This window comes from Hydra viridissima, unplaced genomic scaffold (assembly GCF_058129835.1).
Source record: "Hydra viridissima isolate aposymbiotic clone 2 unplaced genomic scaffold, HvirCarnegie_v1 scaffold_1, whole genome shotgun sequence".
In the NCBI taxonomy this organism is placed as follows: domain Eukaryota; kingdom Metazoa; phylum Cnidaria; class Hydrozoa; order Anthoathecata; family Hydridae; genus Hydra; species Hydra viridissima.
Window position 1 is genome coordinate 12561357 of NW_028324300.1, and position 17400 is coordinate 12578756.

The window sequence follows — 17400 nt, forward strand, 5'->3', positions numbered from 1 at the left end:
TTTTTTTTAACCGATTTCGCATCGTAACTTTTAAATAAAGGAAATTAATTCCATTCCGAACCGGAATTCCAATCCATCCGGGTTTCCCCTAATGTAGGATTTCTCGTAAGAGTTCATTTTTGCTGTTTTAAAAACATAGAACTATCCATAAACAACATGTATAGTCTGGTTTTTACATAAATAACATGTGTAGTCTGGTTTTCACTTAAAGTTGCAGCTCTAAAAGAAAGTCGTTCACTCCATATTTGTTAATTTATGGTGCAAAACTTGATTTTTTACCTAACATTAAATATAGATTTGTAATTTAAAAACATGCCAATGTTGTAATAGTTGCAAAGAGTCTTAAAGAATAATAAGTCAATATTATTTGACGATGACATCGTCTGTTGGTTGTCAGAGCTGAAATGGAATTGTCCCCCTTGTTGAGCCTTTAAAAAAAAACAACTTATTACTGTCTAAATAACTTAGACTTCACTTTAAGATTAGATTTATAGCTTTATTTGATCTTTCTTGTAATTAAATGAAAGATTGCATCATTGACAAATATACTAAAGTAATAAAGAGATGATAAATGTAAAAAAAAATATTTTCTACTGCTTTTCTTCAAGTCTCATTACATCGCCGCAAAATAAATCCAAATGGAGATCGAGCAACACCGGATCAATTTTGAAATTTCAACTTGTGACAACGAAGGATTTTGAAGAAAAATTTCCATATTTTTTAATATCTGTTAACTCATTTTAAACAATTATGAAGACCAGTACTTAAATACGAATGCAATCAAACAACATAATGCCTTCATTCTGCAAAGAAAAAATTAGAAAAATCTGTTGAATGATTATAGGGTAACTAACGATTAAAAGATGCTGAACTTCATCGTTTTCAATCGATAGATCTAAATTTCACTGCGAGGTTGACTTTGATGTCTTTGGACTAAGAAATTAGTTTTTACAATATGCATTTTTTTTTTTTTGCTTCAAGACGTGGCCCTTTTAAATGTAACTAGTAATTCTCTAACAGCTAGAATTGGTTGGATAAAAATTTTTTTACTTAAGGGACATTTCAGACACTAATTATAGTTACGTAGTTAGTAAAACCAACTAGCATAATACGAAAAATACGAAAGTCAATCGATTAACCGCACTTAAAATGAAATTTCAACCGCACATAAAACGAAAAATCCGAAAATCAATCGATCTATCGTTTCAACCGCACATAAAATTCGGAACGCGCTCTTATGCTGAATGAAACAGGTTTTATTTACAGCTAAATGCTGTAAAGTGGTTTTGCATCAATAACTCAAAATAGGTTTCCTTACTATATACTTCTTACAAAGTTTACATAAAGTGAGATAAAAATGATCAAGAAAATATAGTACTCAATATTTTTCCACAAAAAAGATGATTTGCTCATGGTTCGCAAATATAGGTTAGTTTCATTATTATTAATATAGCATGTAACTAAAGCATTGTTCGAATCCGTCTTAATGCATGACCGGTTTATCCGATAAATCAACCCGTTTTACTACCAAAGCAATTGTTTTATTCAATTAAAACAGCAAGTTGTTTAAACCCCAAAGAAGTCATCTCTCCTGAAAAATGTCTTTCAGGCTGAAGCGTCAATACGCGCTTAAGATGAGAATAGTTGTTTATTGTCTACAGATATTTGTTCTTTTAATGTGTCATAATTACTGATCGACTTTGATCATAAGTGCTTTTTCTAAAAGTATACAAATTAAGAGAAATGGGTATTCAGCTGAATCTTCCTTCTAAAAAAACTCATCCGATGATTAAAACTGTGTGTAGTAATATTTATGTCTCTAATTGCAAAATTAAAGGAAAAACTTGTCATTCTTAAAGATAATTTAGTTAATGAGATAATTGCGAATTTCGCTGATTTCGGCAAGTAATGTCGCAGGTGTCCACAAAATAGCAATCTCTCTATCAATATATTATAGACTTAGCAATAGTAAACATTCAGCTAATCTTTTTAACAATTCCGCCGTAACAAAAAAATGGCTTTTATAGCCAACACAAAATAAGGATCTTATACATACATACATACATACATACATACATACATACATACATACATACATACATACATACATACATACATACATACATACATACATACATACATACATACATACATACATACATACATACATACATACATACATACATACATACATACATACATACATACATACATACATACATACATACATACATACATACATACATACATACATACATACATACATACATATATATATACATATATATATATATATATATATACATATATATATATATATATATATATATATATATATATATATATATATATATATATATATATATATATATATATATATATATGAATATGTAAATGCATATGTATGTATATAAACATATATACATATACGCACGCATATTTATGTGTTTAAATGCACATTTATTTCAACAATTATATATACATATACACATATGTATATATACATATATTCATACATAAAAATATATACATAAATACATATATCTTTGGTCCCGGGTAGAAAAGGCTTAAGTCAAAACTAGTGAAATAAAAAGGGCATAACTACAGTTATCTCGTTAAATATTCATTTTAATGGTTACATGTATTAGGAATGTAATATATACAATATAAAAATACCTTAAATATGTAAGGATACATTGAACTTACACGTAGGAATTTTCAAACATTGTTACTGCTGTCTCAAGAAATTGGTCAAATTGATTTATGCCCTTTCTACCCGGGACCAAAGATGTATATGTATGTATATACATATATACGTATATAAACATATATATGTATCTATACATATATATATGTATATTTATATATATGTATGTATGCATATGGATATATATGTATATATATACTTATGCATATGTTTATTAATATGTACATATATATACATATACATATATATCTAAATATATATATACTAATATATGTATCTGTATGCATGTTTGTATGTATATGTAAATGCAGCCCCAAATGTGCGAGCTCGCCCAAATGAGCGGGCTGGCTCATTCAGAGAAGAACGTGTAAAAAACTCATTGTAAAAGACAATTCTGTTTTCATGAGAGGCCCATCTAAGTGGGATCTCACTTAATATAACCAGGGTCTGTCCAGTTTAAACTAAATGTTATGAAAGTTACCATATGAACACCCCCGTTTAAAGTTCGCATGCGTCAATTAGTAAATGTTTAAAATTCAAAATCTAAAAACAACAATGATCAGCTCTACTTAATAACCTTATTTGACCGCTAGTGAACGACCGAAACCGAAATTTCATCCAAAACCGAAATTACCGTAATTTCGGTTTAGTAAAACAATAACCGAGACCATAACCAAAATTTTAGTGAAACCGAAACCGAAATTGGCCGAAACTTCAAAAACCAAATTAATGCTAAAATAACATGAAATAACTATTTTACATTACATTGTGTCCCATAAGTCACTACAAAACCTAACCTAAGCTATATACAAAAATATACATTTCTGGTCAACCAATATTTTATCTTCATTATCATTTGTTAGAATTTTTATACAAACTACAAAATTTTGCATATCAGTTTGCCATCAAATGGAACCAAACGATCATGCAAGGCAGAAGAGATTTGCTACATGTTTTTTGGAAAACCAGTTGGATAATCTAAACAAAGTTCTGTGGACAGATGAACAGGGCCGTACCAAGGGCGGGGCCGGCCGGGCCGCGGCCTGAGGCGCCAAAATTAGGAGGGCAAATTTTAATAAATTAAAAAAATAATAATCAGTTTATGAAACAAATTTTCACGGCGTCGCTGCTGTTGATAAGAAAATTAATTAAAATTCCGCCTCTTGACACAAACTCCTATATATATATATATTTTTTTTCTTTTCTGCCATACAAATTTATTAAAGTCGTAAACCATAATATAAATACAAACAGCAGGGGCAAGAAGAAGACATAATTGGTCTTATCACCAAGCCCCTAGATCTATTGGGGCTTTGGTAATTGGAGACACTAGTCTCATCTCCTGATTTTAGTATAGATATTACCCTCGCAACTTTAAGTTTGTCGGGAAAGATTCCTTGGTTTAAAGAGAGCGTAAAAATATGCAAAAGCGGAATTTTTAAATAAGGTATTGATTTAATTACTACATTACTGCTTACATCATCAACTCCATTACCTTTATTTGGTTTAGGTAAGTACATGGCGTTAAGCAATTCTGTTTCTGTTAGCATATTATTAGCCATTGTATTATTATTAGAGATTAGGTATGATATTAGGTATGGACCTGTGCTAACAAATGCATAGTTAAACGAATTAGCAATTATTGCGTCGTTAGTAATTTCACGGTTATTTATAATTAGTTTTTTTGGTAAACGACTAATATTCATATCTTTTTTACCTACAATATCTTTTATTATGTTCCAAGTTTTTTGTATATTATTTTTGTATTTTAGTAATTGGCTACTATAATAAAACTTTTTTGAGCGCTCTACAATATCACAAAAAGACGATTATAGTTTTTATAGTTTGTTTCATTTTTAAAAGTTCTTTTTTTTAATGAACTTCTCATACAATCGTTGCTTTTTTTTCGAAGATTTTATGATTCCGGGGGTTATCCAGGGATTTTGTTGAGTTTTTGTTTTAATAAATTTAGTTGTTATTGGGAATGCTTTATTGTAGTGACATTCAAATATATGATAAAATTTATCATAAGCTTCATTAGCATTTTTTGTTTTCAAAACAGGTTCTCAGTTTGTTGTTGATAAAAGGCTAATAAAAGTCGCAAGAGAAGCGTCTTTAATTACTCGTTTTTTAGTTTTTACTTTTTTAGGAAGTTAATTAAACGATTTTTGTGCTGTTATAAAAACCGGAAAATGATCAGATATATCTTTAATAAATATTCCTGTTTTAATTTTTATGTTTTTATTAATTATAAATTGATCAATTAAAGTAGCAGTATTTTTTGTAATTCGAATCCATTTTAAAACATAATATCAAAAAAAGTTGACGTCTTTGCTTTTGTTGTATTCAAGCAAATCTAAATTCAGATCGCCTACGAAGTAAACGCATTTGCCACATAATTCTTGGCTTTAATTAAGCTTTCAATTTGTTATATTAAAATACTAAAGCTCATTTACTGAACAAAAGAGCGCCCTTTAACACTAACATACCTTTGATAACTTTTGAACATTATGATTTTATTATGAATCGAACCAAAAAATTGTCTGGTGCTGAATTTAAGAAGAAAAGAAAACAGCGCCAAGAGAGTGACGAGAAACTACGAAACTGTTTCAAAAAGTGGTTGGTAACAAACTCAGTGGAAAAACAAATTATTTTGGAGGATACTTGCATTGAAGTTAATGACAAATTAACAGATCCTATAATTGACTTGAGTTCAGATCATCATTTGGAATTAATTGAAGAGGAGATTTTTATAAGCCAAAGTTAAGAAGAATTTTGCACAACTGATTCAGAACCAACAAGGGAAGATGGAAATTCCCAGCTTTCAGGCCCAGCTGAAATGGACGAGGATGAACTTCATTCAGAAATTCCAGAGGCCTCGGAAAAAAATTTTCAACACAGGGATCCAGCAACATGGCCTAAAATAACGGACAAAATAAGATGCTTTTTGATTGAGCATGGGCCAGAGCAAGACAGAAGAGAGTTTTTCCCAAACACGCTGTGTGATTTTGACAACAGAATGCGACACTTCTGCTCAAAATGGTATGAAAAAATTCATCCCAATGGTGAAAAGTTTGTTCGCACTTGGCTGCAGTACAGCAACAAAAAAGATTCTTTATTTTGTTTTTGCTGTTTGTTATTTTCAACAGCAAAAACCAACAATTTCTCAGAAATTTCCAAAGGGTTTTGTGACTGGAAAAAACTAAACCCAAGAATTCCTGAGCATGAAAACAGCAATTAACACCAAAGATGCTATTCTGATTGGAAAACTCTCGAAAAAAAACTTAAGGAAGGAAAGACCCTGGATTCTGATCTGCAGAGAGTTATCAGTGAAGAGATGAAAAAGTGGAGAGACATCTTGAAAGTGATTGTTGATGCAATTTTGTTCTGTACCAAGAACAATCTTGCCCTTCGGGGAACAATGAAGACATCGGTCAACAAAACTGTGGCATTTTTCTGAGCTTAATTGAGTTGATTAGCCATTATTATCCTTTAGTGACTGAACATATTGCGTCCGTTAAAGCAAAAAAAACCACAACATCTTACATTTCTCCTCGAATTCAAAATGAGCTGATTGAGTTACTTGGGCAGAAAGTCAGGAACGAAATTTTGTCAAACATCAAAGAAGCTAAATACTACTCTGTTCTTTTTGACTGCACTCCAGATGCCTCCAACAAAGAACAGATGACTCAGATCATCAGGTATGTCCACATCAGTGATGAAACCTGCACAATTAAGGAAAGCTTTGTGGACTTCATTGAATCTCACCAAAAAACCGGAAAAGGTCTTGCAACAGAGATAACTGAAAAATTGGAGAAGGATGGTCTAAACATTTCCGATTGCCGGGGCCAAGACTATGATAATGGATCCAATATGTCTGGAAAATACAATGGCGTCAAAGCTCACATCCATTCTCTTAATGAGTCAGCAAGATTTGTTCCATGTGCAGCTCACACTTTAAATTTTGTTGGTGTTCATGCTGCTGAGGTTTCCCCACTCATGATTACGTTTTTTGGAAAGGTTCAAGCCATCTTTAACTCTTTTTCAAGCTCCACGTCAAGATGGGAAAAACTGATGAAAACGTTGACCATTTCATTAAAGGGAAACAGTGACACAAGGTGGTCTGCCAAAAAAGAAGCAATCACACTATTGCACAGACAAATCAAAGACGTTCTTCAAGTTTTGGAATCCATTATCCACAATCCCATGACAAATGCTGTCACAGTTAGCAGTGCAAAAGAACTTCTCATTCAAATTAATTTCAGTTTTTTGTGTTTGTTGGATTTCTGGAGTAAAATTCTTTCTGTAATTGACCGGGAAAACAAACTGCTTCAGTCAAAAACCATTTCAATTGACATTGCTGCAAAAAAAAAAGAAAGGATTGAAGGCTTCCATTCAGAATCTTCGAGATGTTGGGGTGGACAACATTATCAAAGATGCCACAGAAAAAGCTAACCAGAGCGGAATTGATGGTGGCTTTCCAATCAAGAGGAAGCGCAAAGTGAAGCGGATGGCACTTTATGAAGCTGAAGATGACTCTCACCTTCTCACAGCAGAAACAGAATTCGGATCTCATGCAACCTTGTGTTTGACAGCATTATTACACAAATTGAGTGGCGGTTTGAGGCTATGGCTGCTGTATCCTCTGATTTTGACTTCCTCAGTGGGCATTCACTCTCTAAAAGTTCAGTGGATGAACTCAAGAAAAAAGCTGCAAATTTATCTCAAATTTACAAGGCAGATTTAGATTCTTCCGATTTCCAGTCGGAAATGGCAAGCTTTAAATTTCAAGCTGCCGCAATGATGGACAACTTTGAAAAATCTTTCCCGATCGACATTTTGCAGCTCATTCATAAATATTCTTTGACCGATGTTTATCCCAACACGGCAATTGCTATTCGCATCTTCCTCACCATACCAGTCACAGTTGCTACGTGTGAGAGAAGTTTAAGTAAACTTAAGCTCATAAAAAACTATATGAGGTCAAAAATGGGCCAAGAACGTTTGTCTAGTTTCGCTATAATTTCATTTGAAAATGAAGTGGCAAACAACATTGATTTTGATAATGTCTTTAGTGAATTTGCCTCAAGAAAAGCCAGAAAAGTGACATTGAACTAAAGTTTTTGCAACCTTAATGACAAACATTACTTATAATTTGATGTGATAAATTTTGTGATCAATAAATCATTTTTTTCGTTGAATTTTCTCCTTTTTTTTTGATGGGGGGTGGGGGGTGGGGGAGGGCGCGATTTTCTTTTCTTGCCCGAAGCGCAAAATTGGCTCGGTACGGCCCTGCAGATGAACAACAAATAACTACTGACAATATTAGATCAGTGCATCTGTCTTTTATTGATCGCCTTCAATCAACACAGGAAAGTGATGGCGGTCATATTAAATGATATTCACAAAACCCTATTCCTATGACTTTTTTTTTTTATTTATCATTCAATTTTGTTTTTGAATAAAAATTTGAAAAACTGATTATGTCCCCCAAAAAGTTAAAGCACCAATTAAATTAGAAAATCTTTATGATCCCACACTAAACTAAAAACAAGTTGTTTAAAGTTTAAAAAAGTCTCCTAAGCAAAATTTCGGTTCATTACGATTACAGTTTGAACCGAAATTTCGGCCGAAACCGAACAAATAGAATGTTGTCGATACAGAACTTTTGGTTTTGATTTCGGCCAAAACCGTTGCTGAAGCCGAAAGTTTCCGTTCATTACCAACCACTAACAGATATATCAAGCATAGTACCAGTTAATATAAATGCAAAATTGGTTGAAGAACTAATTCCATCGTTTACTACGTTTAGCTGTCTACAGAATTTAAAAATTTGGGTTTCAACGCATGTAAAACTTGAGAAAAATTTATTAAATTCAGCATTTTCCTATATGCTAATAGTTACTTAGGGTGGTTAATAGTTACTTTTACTTCCTTTTCTCATAGATGCACCAAATAAACAATAATCCATGTGTAATGGCATTGATCATTTTCATAACGATCTCTTATTTAAGTTTTAATCATTAATATAGAGTAATATAATCATTTGCTAAATATATATTTATATCTATGAAAAACTATTTACTTAGCAAACAGTAATGTTACTTGCTAAATAAATAGATGATGATACTTATACGTTATAACTTAATATACAAATATTAACATCGTTTTTTCAGTACGAATAGAAGTTACCATAATTTAGAAAGTGTAACAAACTAATATTTAAAATCCATTCATGTGTTGCAGAAGGGTGTGCGTCAAATACTTGCTCTCACCCACTTTTTAATTATGTTACAAGACACATTCGTGGTACAAACCACAATCAATGTTTTGACCCTTCCAGTTTTGGCTGACAATTTTTTTAAATTCAATGCACAATGTAAACGTTTAGTGTACAAAGTTCAACACGAGAAATACTTTCAATTTATGAATTCTTTATTTAAATTCAGAAACTTGAATTTCATTGAATAAATTGCGTAGAGCTGATTTTACGAATAAAATTATTAATTTAACAAGCTTATTAATAAAATCTAATATCCTAAAAAATTCGAGCCCTAGCTTCCATAAATGTAAGAGTTAGCTCCCGCTCGTCTTCCATAAATATTTATGGTCTAGACTCCTTTGCCGACTTTTAAAACACTCCCGTCGCAATTGGCCAATTAGAAATCTATGATACCAACATATAAAACGTCCCAAATCGTTTGTTTATCATTGTCCCTCCGTATAAATTTGAAAAACTTAAATTTCAAAACCAAAAACATTATAATATTGTTAAACTGGTTATATATTTGATGAAAACAAAAACCTTTAATTATTTCGTTACTGCTTAAACGGGCAACTTCAAATTTTCCTCCACCTGCAGCCTCAATCATTTAAAATTTATCAATCAAAAATAGTTCTCTAAAAACTTGCGACAAAGAGAGCACTTAATTATTCCAGATTCTGAGGTGATCATAAGTCATCATTGAGGTAAAAACAGACCGTTTGATATTGGCTTGTTGAGCAAACAATATGTGAAATTAAATACGTGTTACACTATTTAAATGATTTGTCATAAGTAATAAGAGCAATCGATCGGCACTTACTGATTAGTAACTGGACCTGTAATAAGTAAAATGCCTGGTTCCTGATACTAGTTGGTCTGTTTCCTGCCGACCATAAAAAAAGTAATGATAAATGTAACTCGGACAATTTACAGGGTGTACTTTCTTACATAACTACATGACCCTTTAAAAATTTGTTTTTTGATTTTCAAAAAAGAAACTCAAGAAGTTTTAATAATGATTTCTAATTCCGTTGTCATCATCTGTAACCTAGCTATAATAAACATTTTCAGATTTTCAAAAAAGATTTTTCTCGATTTCATAATAACCTCGTTTGCATTATTGAAAGATACTCGTTATCTCGATTTCATAATAACCTCGTTTGCATTATTGAAAGATACTCGTTATCTCGATTTCATTATAACCTCGTTTGCATTATTAAAAGATATTCGTTGTCTCGATTTCATAATAACCTCGTTTTCATTATACAAAGCTATTGGCAGTTTCGACCTCATAACTTCGTCGTTTGCAAAAATTTCTTTTAAGGTTGGCATGATTTTTTCAAAGCGCAACAGCTTTTATTTAAGGAAGAATAACTACACTACGATTGTGTTCTTTTACTTGGTAAAATTCGTCTTCAGCAATCTTTTGAATGCCACACTGGCAGAATAATTGGACGAGATTTTTCGAAAAGGTGCAACTGCATTCATCATTGAAGGTTTCAAAAAATCAATACCATATGCAATAGCAGTTTGCCCAAAAACTACTGCTACATTGTCTATTATAATATGCATTTGCTAAAAACGTTAAGAAATAATTCACTTGGTACCAAAAACTCATTTTCCCACCATTTTTCAGCTTATGAGTTAGGTTATACAAAAAATAAATATATCGGGAGAAAGCATCTCGGAAATTTGCTTCATAAGTTGAACAAGATGAAAATCTTTTAGCTAACTTACAAAAAGCACAAAATCTCGAAGAAGCGGTAAAGAAGCCTGCAATTGAATACATTCTATGATACAACTTCATCTGCAGTTTGAAATTATTTTCCCAATAAACAGTCGCTATATGTGCTTTAACCCTCTTTCTTTCTTGGTGGATTATATCTAATTTTAAAATACAATACTTAAATATTAAATTGGGAATTGCAGTTGCAATGGTCAACGCTAAGTACCAATTTTTATAGGTGCACTTACTAACAAGGTTCAGTAGTGGCAAAGTTCACTGTACTGTGCTGTTGAAAGATGTTGTATAACAACACAGCCCACTTAAGTTCTAATATTGTCGTTGCAAATTATTTCTAATTTGATTGAACAACTCCTTATTAAACAATGTAAAAATGCTTTAACCTCCTGTTTCAGAAGTGATCTTTTGGAGCTTGTTAATCTATCGTTAAATGAGTGGTTTCTGATTGAATTACGTAAATCAATTCTTCATGGAAAATTTTGCAGATGAGATGATTGTTAAAATCCAAGCAGAAATATCGAAGAACTTTTCCAAACTTGATGTAGATTTCGTTTGGCACTGCCTCCCCGTACTAGTGATAAACGCCTTTAACGAGTGATAAGAACTTTAATTTTTCTATATATAGATTTGTCAATTTAGAAGTAGAATAAGATTCACTGCAGCAAAAATAGATTGTAAATTATTATTAATTTACTGAGTAACGACTATGATATCTACACTTAGCTTAAAATGAGACAAAGGGTAAGCGTTAAATGTAATCAAGTTAAGGTATACTTAAATGTCTTAAACTTTTTAATAAAAATGTAAATCATCAAGAAAAAGCATAAATTTCAAAAATGAGTAATTGTTGCATAAATGGCTTTAAATTTAATTTTGATAAACTATTCAGAGTCAAAGCGACATTTTATGCACAGTTATTTAGGGTATAACGAATTGCTAAGCATCAAAAAAGCATTATTAGTTGTTTTTTCTGAGATATCGCAAAGCACAGACTTCTTTCAAACAATACTAACTATCCTCTCAACAACATCCATGCTCAATTACCCAATATGCTCAGTTACCCAATACGTTCAAGGTCTAAATGAATAGTGATGGTGATGCAGCCCTGATATAATCTGTTCAATAGTGTTCTTTTTTTCAACGAATCCACCACTAAAAACTTGTTTTTTTTGTTTTACTATTTTATTTATATGAAGATTAATAATATGAAGATGCAAATGAAGATTATCATTAAATGATTATTAAGATCATTTCCTAAACAAGTTTAAGGAAATTATCTTAAAAACTATCAAATGATCATCTTCATTTCATTATTTTATTTTATATAGAACAAGATAATTTATGATAATCAAAATGAAACTTATTTAACGATTTTTTAGCAGCATTAAAACTTTTAGACTAAAAAGAATTTTTAATACCATTGTCTTCTTGATAATTTAAAGTTTTTTAAAGGTTACACAACGTCTAACTTAATTGGGAATAAACTGCTTTTTTTTACCCATTCATAGTTTTCGACGCTAAACTTTAAAGTTTACGGTACATCTAATCTCTCTAATTCGAATTTTATGGGGGAAAATAAAAGTTCGAATAAGAGAAATTTTCAAATTATAGAAAGTTGACTCTTCTTACATGCGCGTTTAACAGTGACTTAACATTTAATCGAATTATGGAGCTCTTCGAACTAAGGAGATTCGAATTAGAGAGATTGAACTTACCGACAATTGTAGTAGTGAATGACTTGTTTATAAGTTACATGTTCAATAATTTTCCATTAGCCTGAATCCTGAATTACCGAAGCCATAAATATTGTTAAGTCAGGTTTATGTTAGATGAGCTTTATTTCAATTCAGGATGCATTCAGGATTAGATCGTTTTCTAGATAACTTTTCCGTGTATCGAAATTTTAATAATTACCTAACATGATTATTAAATATAATTAAAAAATTCTTTTTACGCATCAATTGACTGCAATATTTATATACTTTAGTATATAATATTAATATGGGAAAAAGAAAAAAAAAAAAAGGAAAGAACTGTTTTGTGTGGAATTACTTTGTTTCTCTTTGTGAAGTAAATTTTGTAATGTGGAGTATTTGCAGTTCAAAAATATTCAGAGGCTTGCTAAATCCTAGACACCAAATATTGGGTTTCTTTCTCATCTTGAAAACCTCATGAGGGCTTAAATGCTGAAAAATCAAATAATTCTACAAATGAGGAGTCCAAGAAGCTAAGAACTGAGGTACTACAATTAACCATTCCAGCATAGGTTAAGACATTCACAAAAATTGATTCATATTTTGACAAGGGTCAATGATCAGCAATCTGCCATGGCTACATGGTAGTGGTTATTCATTATATTTTAAAAAACCGGGAAAGAGTAAAATTTTGTTTAGCATGTTTTCAATTTAATAAGCATTACACAGCTGCGAATGTATTTTTAAAAAATTCAATCAACTGCAGAGAAATGGGAATTCAACTTCAAAAACTGGAGTTTGGGTGCAAGACAAGTCAGCCTTCAAACATCTTAAATGTGTTTTGATTTAAAGCAAAAAAGAGACTTTTTGCTTTAAAATCTGGAGATTGAAATTAATTGGAAGATTAGTTGAAAAATGTAGAACCCCTTGCTCTCATAATTTAGACTTTTTATATATCTTGGGGAAAATTTCATTGCTTAATTCTGCAATTGCAACTCTCTGGATAAGAATGGAATCTCCGTAAAAAATTTGTAAAAACAGAAATTTTGAAAGAGCCTACAAAAACATTGTTTGATGCTACATGATACTTGCATTAGTTGCATATGAATTATAACCCCAATAATAAAGTCCCTCAAAGCATCTGCAAGTAACATCAAGATTGGCTCGGCAACAGCTGAAAAATTTGCCTAGTTGTCACTTCTTAGAATGTCCTGTAAAAGTTTATTGCCCCTTTCCAGGCAATATTTACCACATTTAGAGATTGAGAAACGAGCTCCAGTTGGGAAGATTTATTTTAATCCATTTCATTTCAAGCTTGATGAATTTTAGTTTGTCAAATAAAAGCCCACTCTCTGTCCTAAAAGCGAGTTTTGGCATATTAGGTTTGGTATATCTACCACTTTCTGAGGCATTGTGTTAGTTTGTAAAAAATGTCATTTCTGGGGCAAGAGTTTTGTGAAGCTGAAGAGCAAAAGCTTGTCTTACATCTCCTAGTACACCATCATCAATAAGACATAATACATTGAATCTATCAGTTACATACCAGAAATGATTCTGCATTAAGTTTTAAAATGCCTTAACAGAATTAGGGCTTCTATTACTTAACTGAATCATATCATCAATAGCTTGTAAGTCCTAAGATGCAACTGCCAAATGGATTTTAACAAACCAAGTTTAAAATGAGCTCAGCCATTTTTTTAATATCAACTACCTCCACAGCATTCACCAATTACATGGGTTGGAATTTATAGAAGTTAAAGGTCAAACATGAAGCGGTAAATAGATTTGGCTGTAAATTGGGCATGATGGCAAACTGTAGACAAATGAAACCTGAAGTTTACTACTGATCCCCCAAGCCACACAATACTGACCTGAACAAGGTTTTTGTAGTTTCTACAAAGAAATACATGTTAACTAAAAATGGTTTTGAGAAGTGACAGCATCAGAAGCCTGGATTTTAATATAAAGATTTAGTTTCATCTAATATCTTATATATTAAACAAAAAAACTATGTGTTACTTTGTTTGATTGCCAAAAAATACCCTGGTGCTTCTTTATTTCTTCAAGATCTTTGCAACACATGATCCAATCACTTGCCAAAATTGATTAGTTCCATAAAAAAAAAGTTAAAAAAAGTGATAAGATAATATATATTGTTTTTTAAAGTTACTTCTAGAATATACATTAAAAGAAACTTAAAAATGTTCAGGCATATTTTTGGAAGTTTTATTATGTATTTAATAAAATTCCCTAAAAATATGCATGAACGAAGAAATGCACCTATGAGCCTGAAATTATCTATGGATTTTACAAGCACCTATATTCATGATATAAGATACCATGTTATTTTTAAAACTTTCTAACCCAAGTTTAAGGCATAGTAGCACACACACATGTAACTCTTTTTTCATATTGCACAATAAGCTGTTTTTATTTCTTGGACAAGTTTTTTTTTAAAGTGAAATTGTGAAATGAAAGTAAAACATGTTAGGGATGTTTGCTGAACAGTATCCATTTTACAATAATGCAAGACTATAATGAGGATGATCTTTTTTATTTTCTTAGCTAATTTTATTTTAATCTTTGGATGCTGGCAAGTTAAAGCAAAGCTTTCTGATAAATTTCCTTCCGTAATAAAAGGCCATGGTATATGTTCTATTTTTTCTTTATATTTATAATTCATTAAAGTTTGATTTAAAATGTTGTGTTATGTCTATAGCTTGTATAATATCTGTATAATAGCTGGTATAATATCTGCATAGTTTTGCTCCACTGCACATTTTTAAATTTTGTGTAACAAAATTTTATATAATAAAATTCATACCATAATTAAAACATGCTGTTGAGAATACTTTTGGAAAAAATAGTAATTTTTCTTTAAGATTTTTTGTAAAGTTAAGAATGCTTTTTTTGTGGTAGAGCATATCCAAATGATATAAATCTAGTTTTTGATTTTAAAAATGTTTTTTTTTAAATTTCTTTAGAATTATTTCTACCCAATACAGAAAATGAATTACTTAGAGAGCATCAAGCTGAAGAACAAGGTATTGAATGTGTTTTTTTTTTCTTTTGTTTTTCTACTATTGACAATTATCTAACATCCTTAAGTAAAATGTATATGTACAAGGGAAAAAGCTATATTGTGTGGAGCCTTCAAATCTTGACACCTTGATCTAAATAATAATTGTTAATAATGATGTATTGCAGATGTATTTAAGTAAACAACATGCTATTTTGTTATCTTAATAAAAACAATTTCAATGAAAATAACTAAAATGATTTTTAACACTATAACTTAGTAAGAAATGTTTTATCTAAAAATTCTGCTGTTCTTACTTTCAGCATGACTCAGCTGAGATTGCAGACAAATTAAAGTACAAAGTTACCTAATACATTGTCAATTATCATATCATATTTAAACTTTAGGTGCCCTAAATAATTGATTTGTATAATTAAATTATTTTTGTGCAAACTAATATTTGCATGCTTCAGAAATATTTTAAAACTTCTATTATTGTTATATTACACTGTATTGCATTATATTATATATTATATTATATATTATATGTTATTGTAGTATATATACTATAATAACATCAATCAATCATTAGAAAAAAATTAAAGCCTAAAGTAAATCAGATTAAAAATATTTAAGATTCCCCAAAAATTTATTCAAAGACACCTGCTTTTTTGAGCATCCATCAACGGTGCTAGAGACAAAAAGCATCATGGAGAATTTAAAAACTTGGGATCATTTTTTACTATTTTTTCTCTAATTATACATATGCCCATTTAAAAAACAAAATTAGCTTCTTTTTACTACATTTTCAACAACTGTTGTTGATAGTAGGCTATCTTCATGATCTGGATTTTCCACATGTCTCTTAAACCTTGCCCATGTTGGTTTAAATCTAGGATGAATGTTTTCTTAGATGTTTTTACTGATTTGTTTTCACCATATTTACTTTAATAAGATTCAGGAATATTTTTAGGAATAGCTAGAAATTGCAAGTACTGTACTCCACTGTTCAAAATATGATTCAGTCTTCTCTTCTCAATCAAAAGTATTAGTAATTACTTTAAGAATAAACATCCACAATTGATCAAAATCCTGACAAAGGCTGTTGTTGTATCAAATTTAACTATACCAAATCTAGTTAAAAATGGATGTTTTCTGCCAAACAAAATTATTTAGTTTTTACCATCTACAAATTCACACTTCAAAGAATTGTACCAGTTCTTAATAAAATCCTTTAATTCAAAAAGTCAACCAAAAATATTAGGTTCTATAAGACATTTTACTTCCTAATTCCCCATAAAGAGTGGCAACCATCTCTTCTTGCTTTCTGAAAGTTCTACCACAACTTGTAATTTTTTAGCAATTTCAAGAAATATTTCTGAATGGATGATCTTTGCTTAAAAGAGTTCTTTCTGGTGAACAGAAGTAGACATAAACAGAAAGTATCAGTCATATTTTCTGTAATTATTTTAATCATTTAAGATTGCAGAAGCAACTAGTAAATATATTGATTCTAAAATAAACTCAACAAAAATAAACTTGTTAAAACACATTAGATTTTCTTTTTACAAATTTAAAATGACGAATTATTAATTGAAAAAGTAGTCTCTTATTTGTGCTGAAGAATATGTGGATATTGCAGGACCTTTTTCTCCAGATCTTTTTTGAGAGTCAGAAATATGAAAAAATTCAACCTAATGGAAAATTTTTACTTCAGTCTAAACAAACCACCATTCTCTTGATAGGTGAAAGTTTAGCAAAAAGCTGAAAAGTAATTAGGATTTTCCTGCCCTTTTTTTGATATTTTCTTAGATCTTTGCACAAGACTTAACTTAAGTACAAAGTCCTTACAAACATTTTGGAGAAATTGCATGTGGTTAACCCTAACATTCAATCTATTACAATCTACCATTGTAATCTTCTAAAATAATTGTCATAATCTTTTTAATCAGTTTATTTATATCAAAACAA

At 30.6% G+C, this 17400-nt stretch overlaps 1 protein-coding gene across 1 annotated transcript in view; it reads left to right on the plus strand.

Annotated features, from left to right (window-relative positions):
* The first annotated feature begins 1268 nt into the window (after window positions 1-1268).
* LOC145188324 (uncharacterized) overlaps window positions 1269-17400 on the plus strand; it is an 82373-nt gene continuing 66241 nt past the window's right edge. The window contains exons 1-3 of the mRNA XM_090098748.1: window positions 1269-1428; window positions 14976-15056; window positions 15395-15454. Coding sequence (XP_089954874.1) covers window positions 1401-1428; window positions 14976-15056; window positions 15395-15454 — 169 coding nt within the window. The 5' untranslated portion in view covers window positions 1269-1400. The remainder of the gene's footprint in view (window positions 1429-14975; window positions 15057-15394; window positions 15455-17400) is intronic.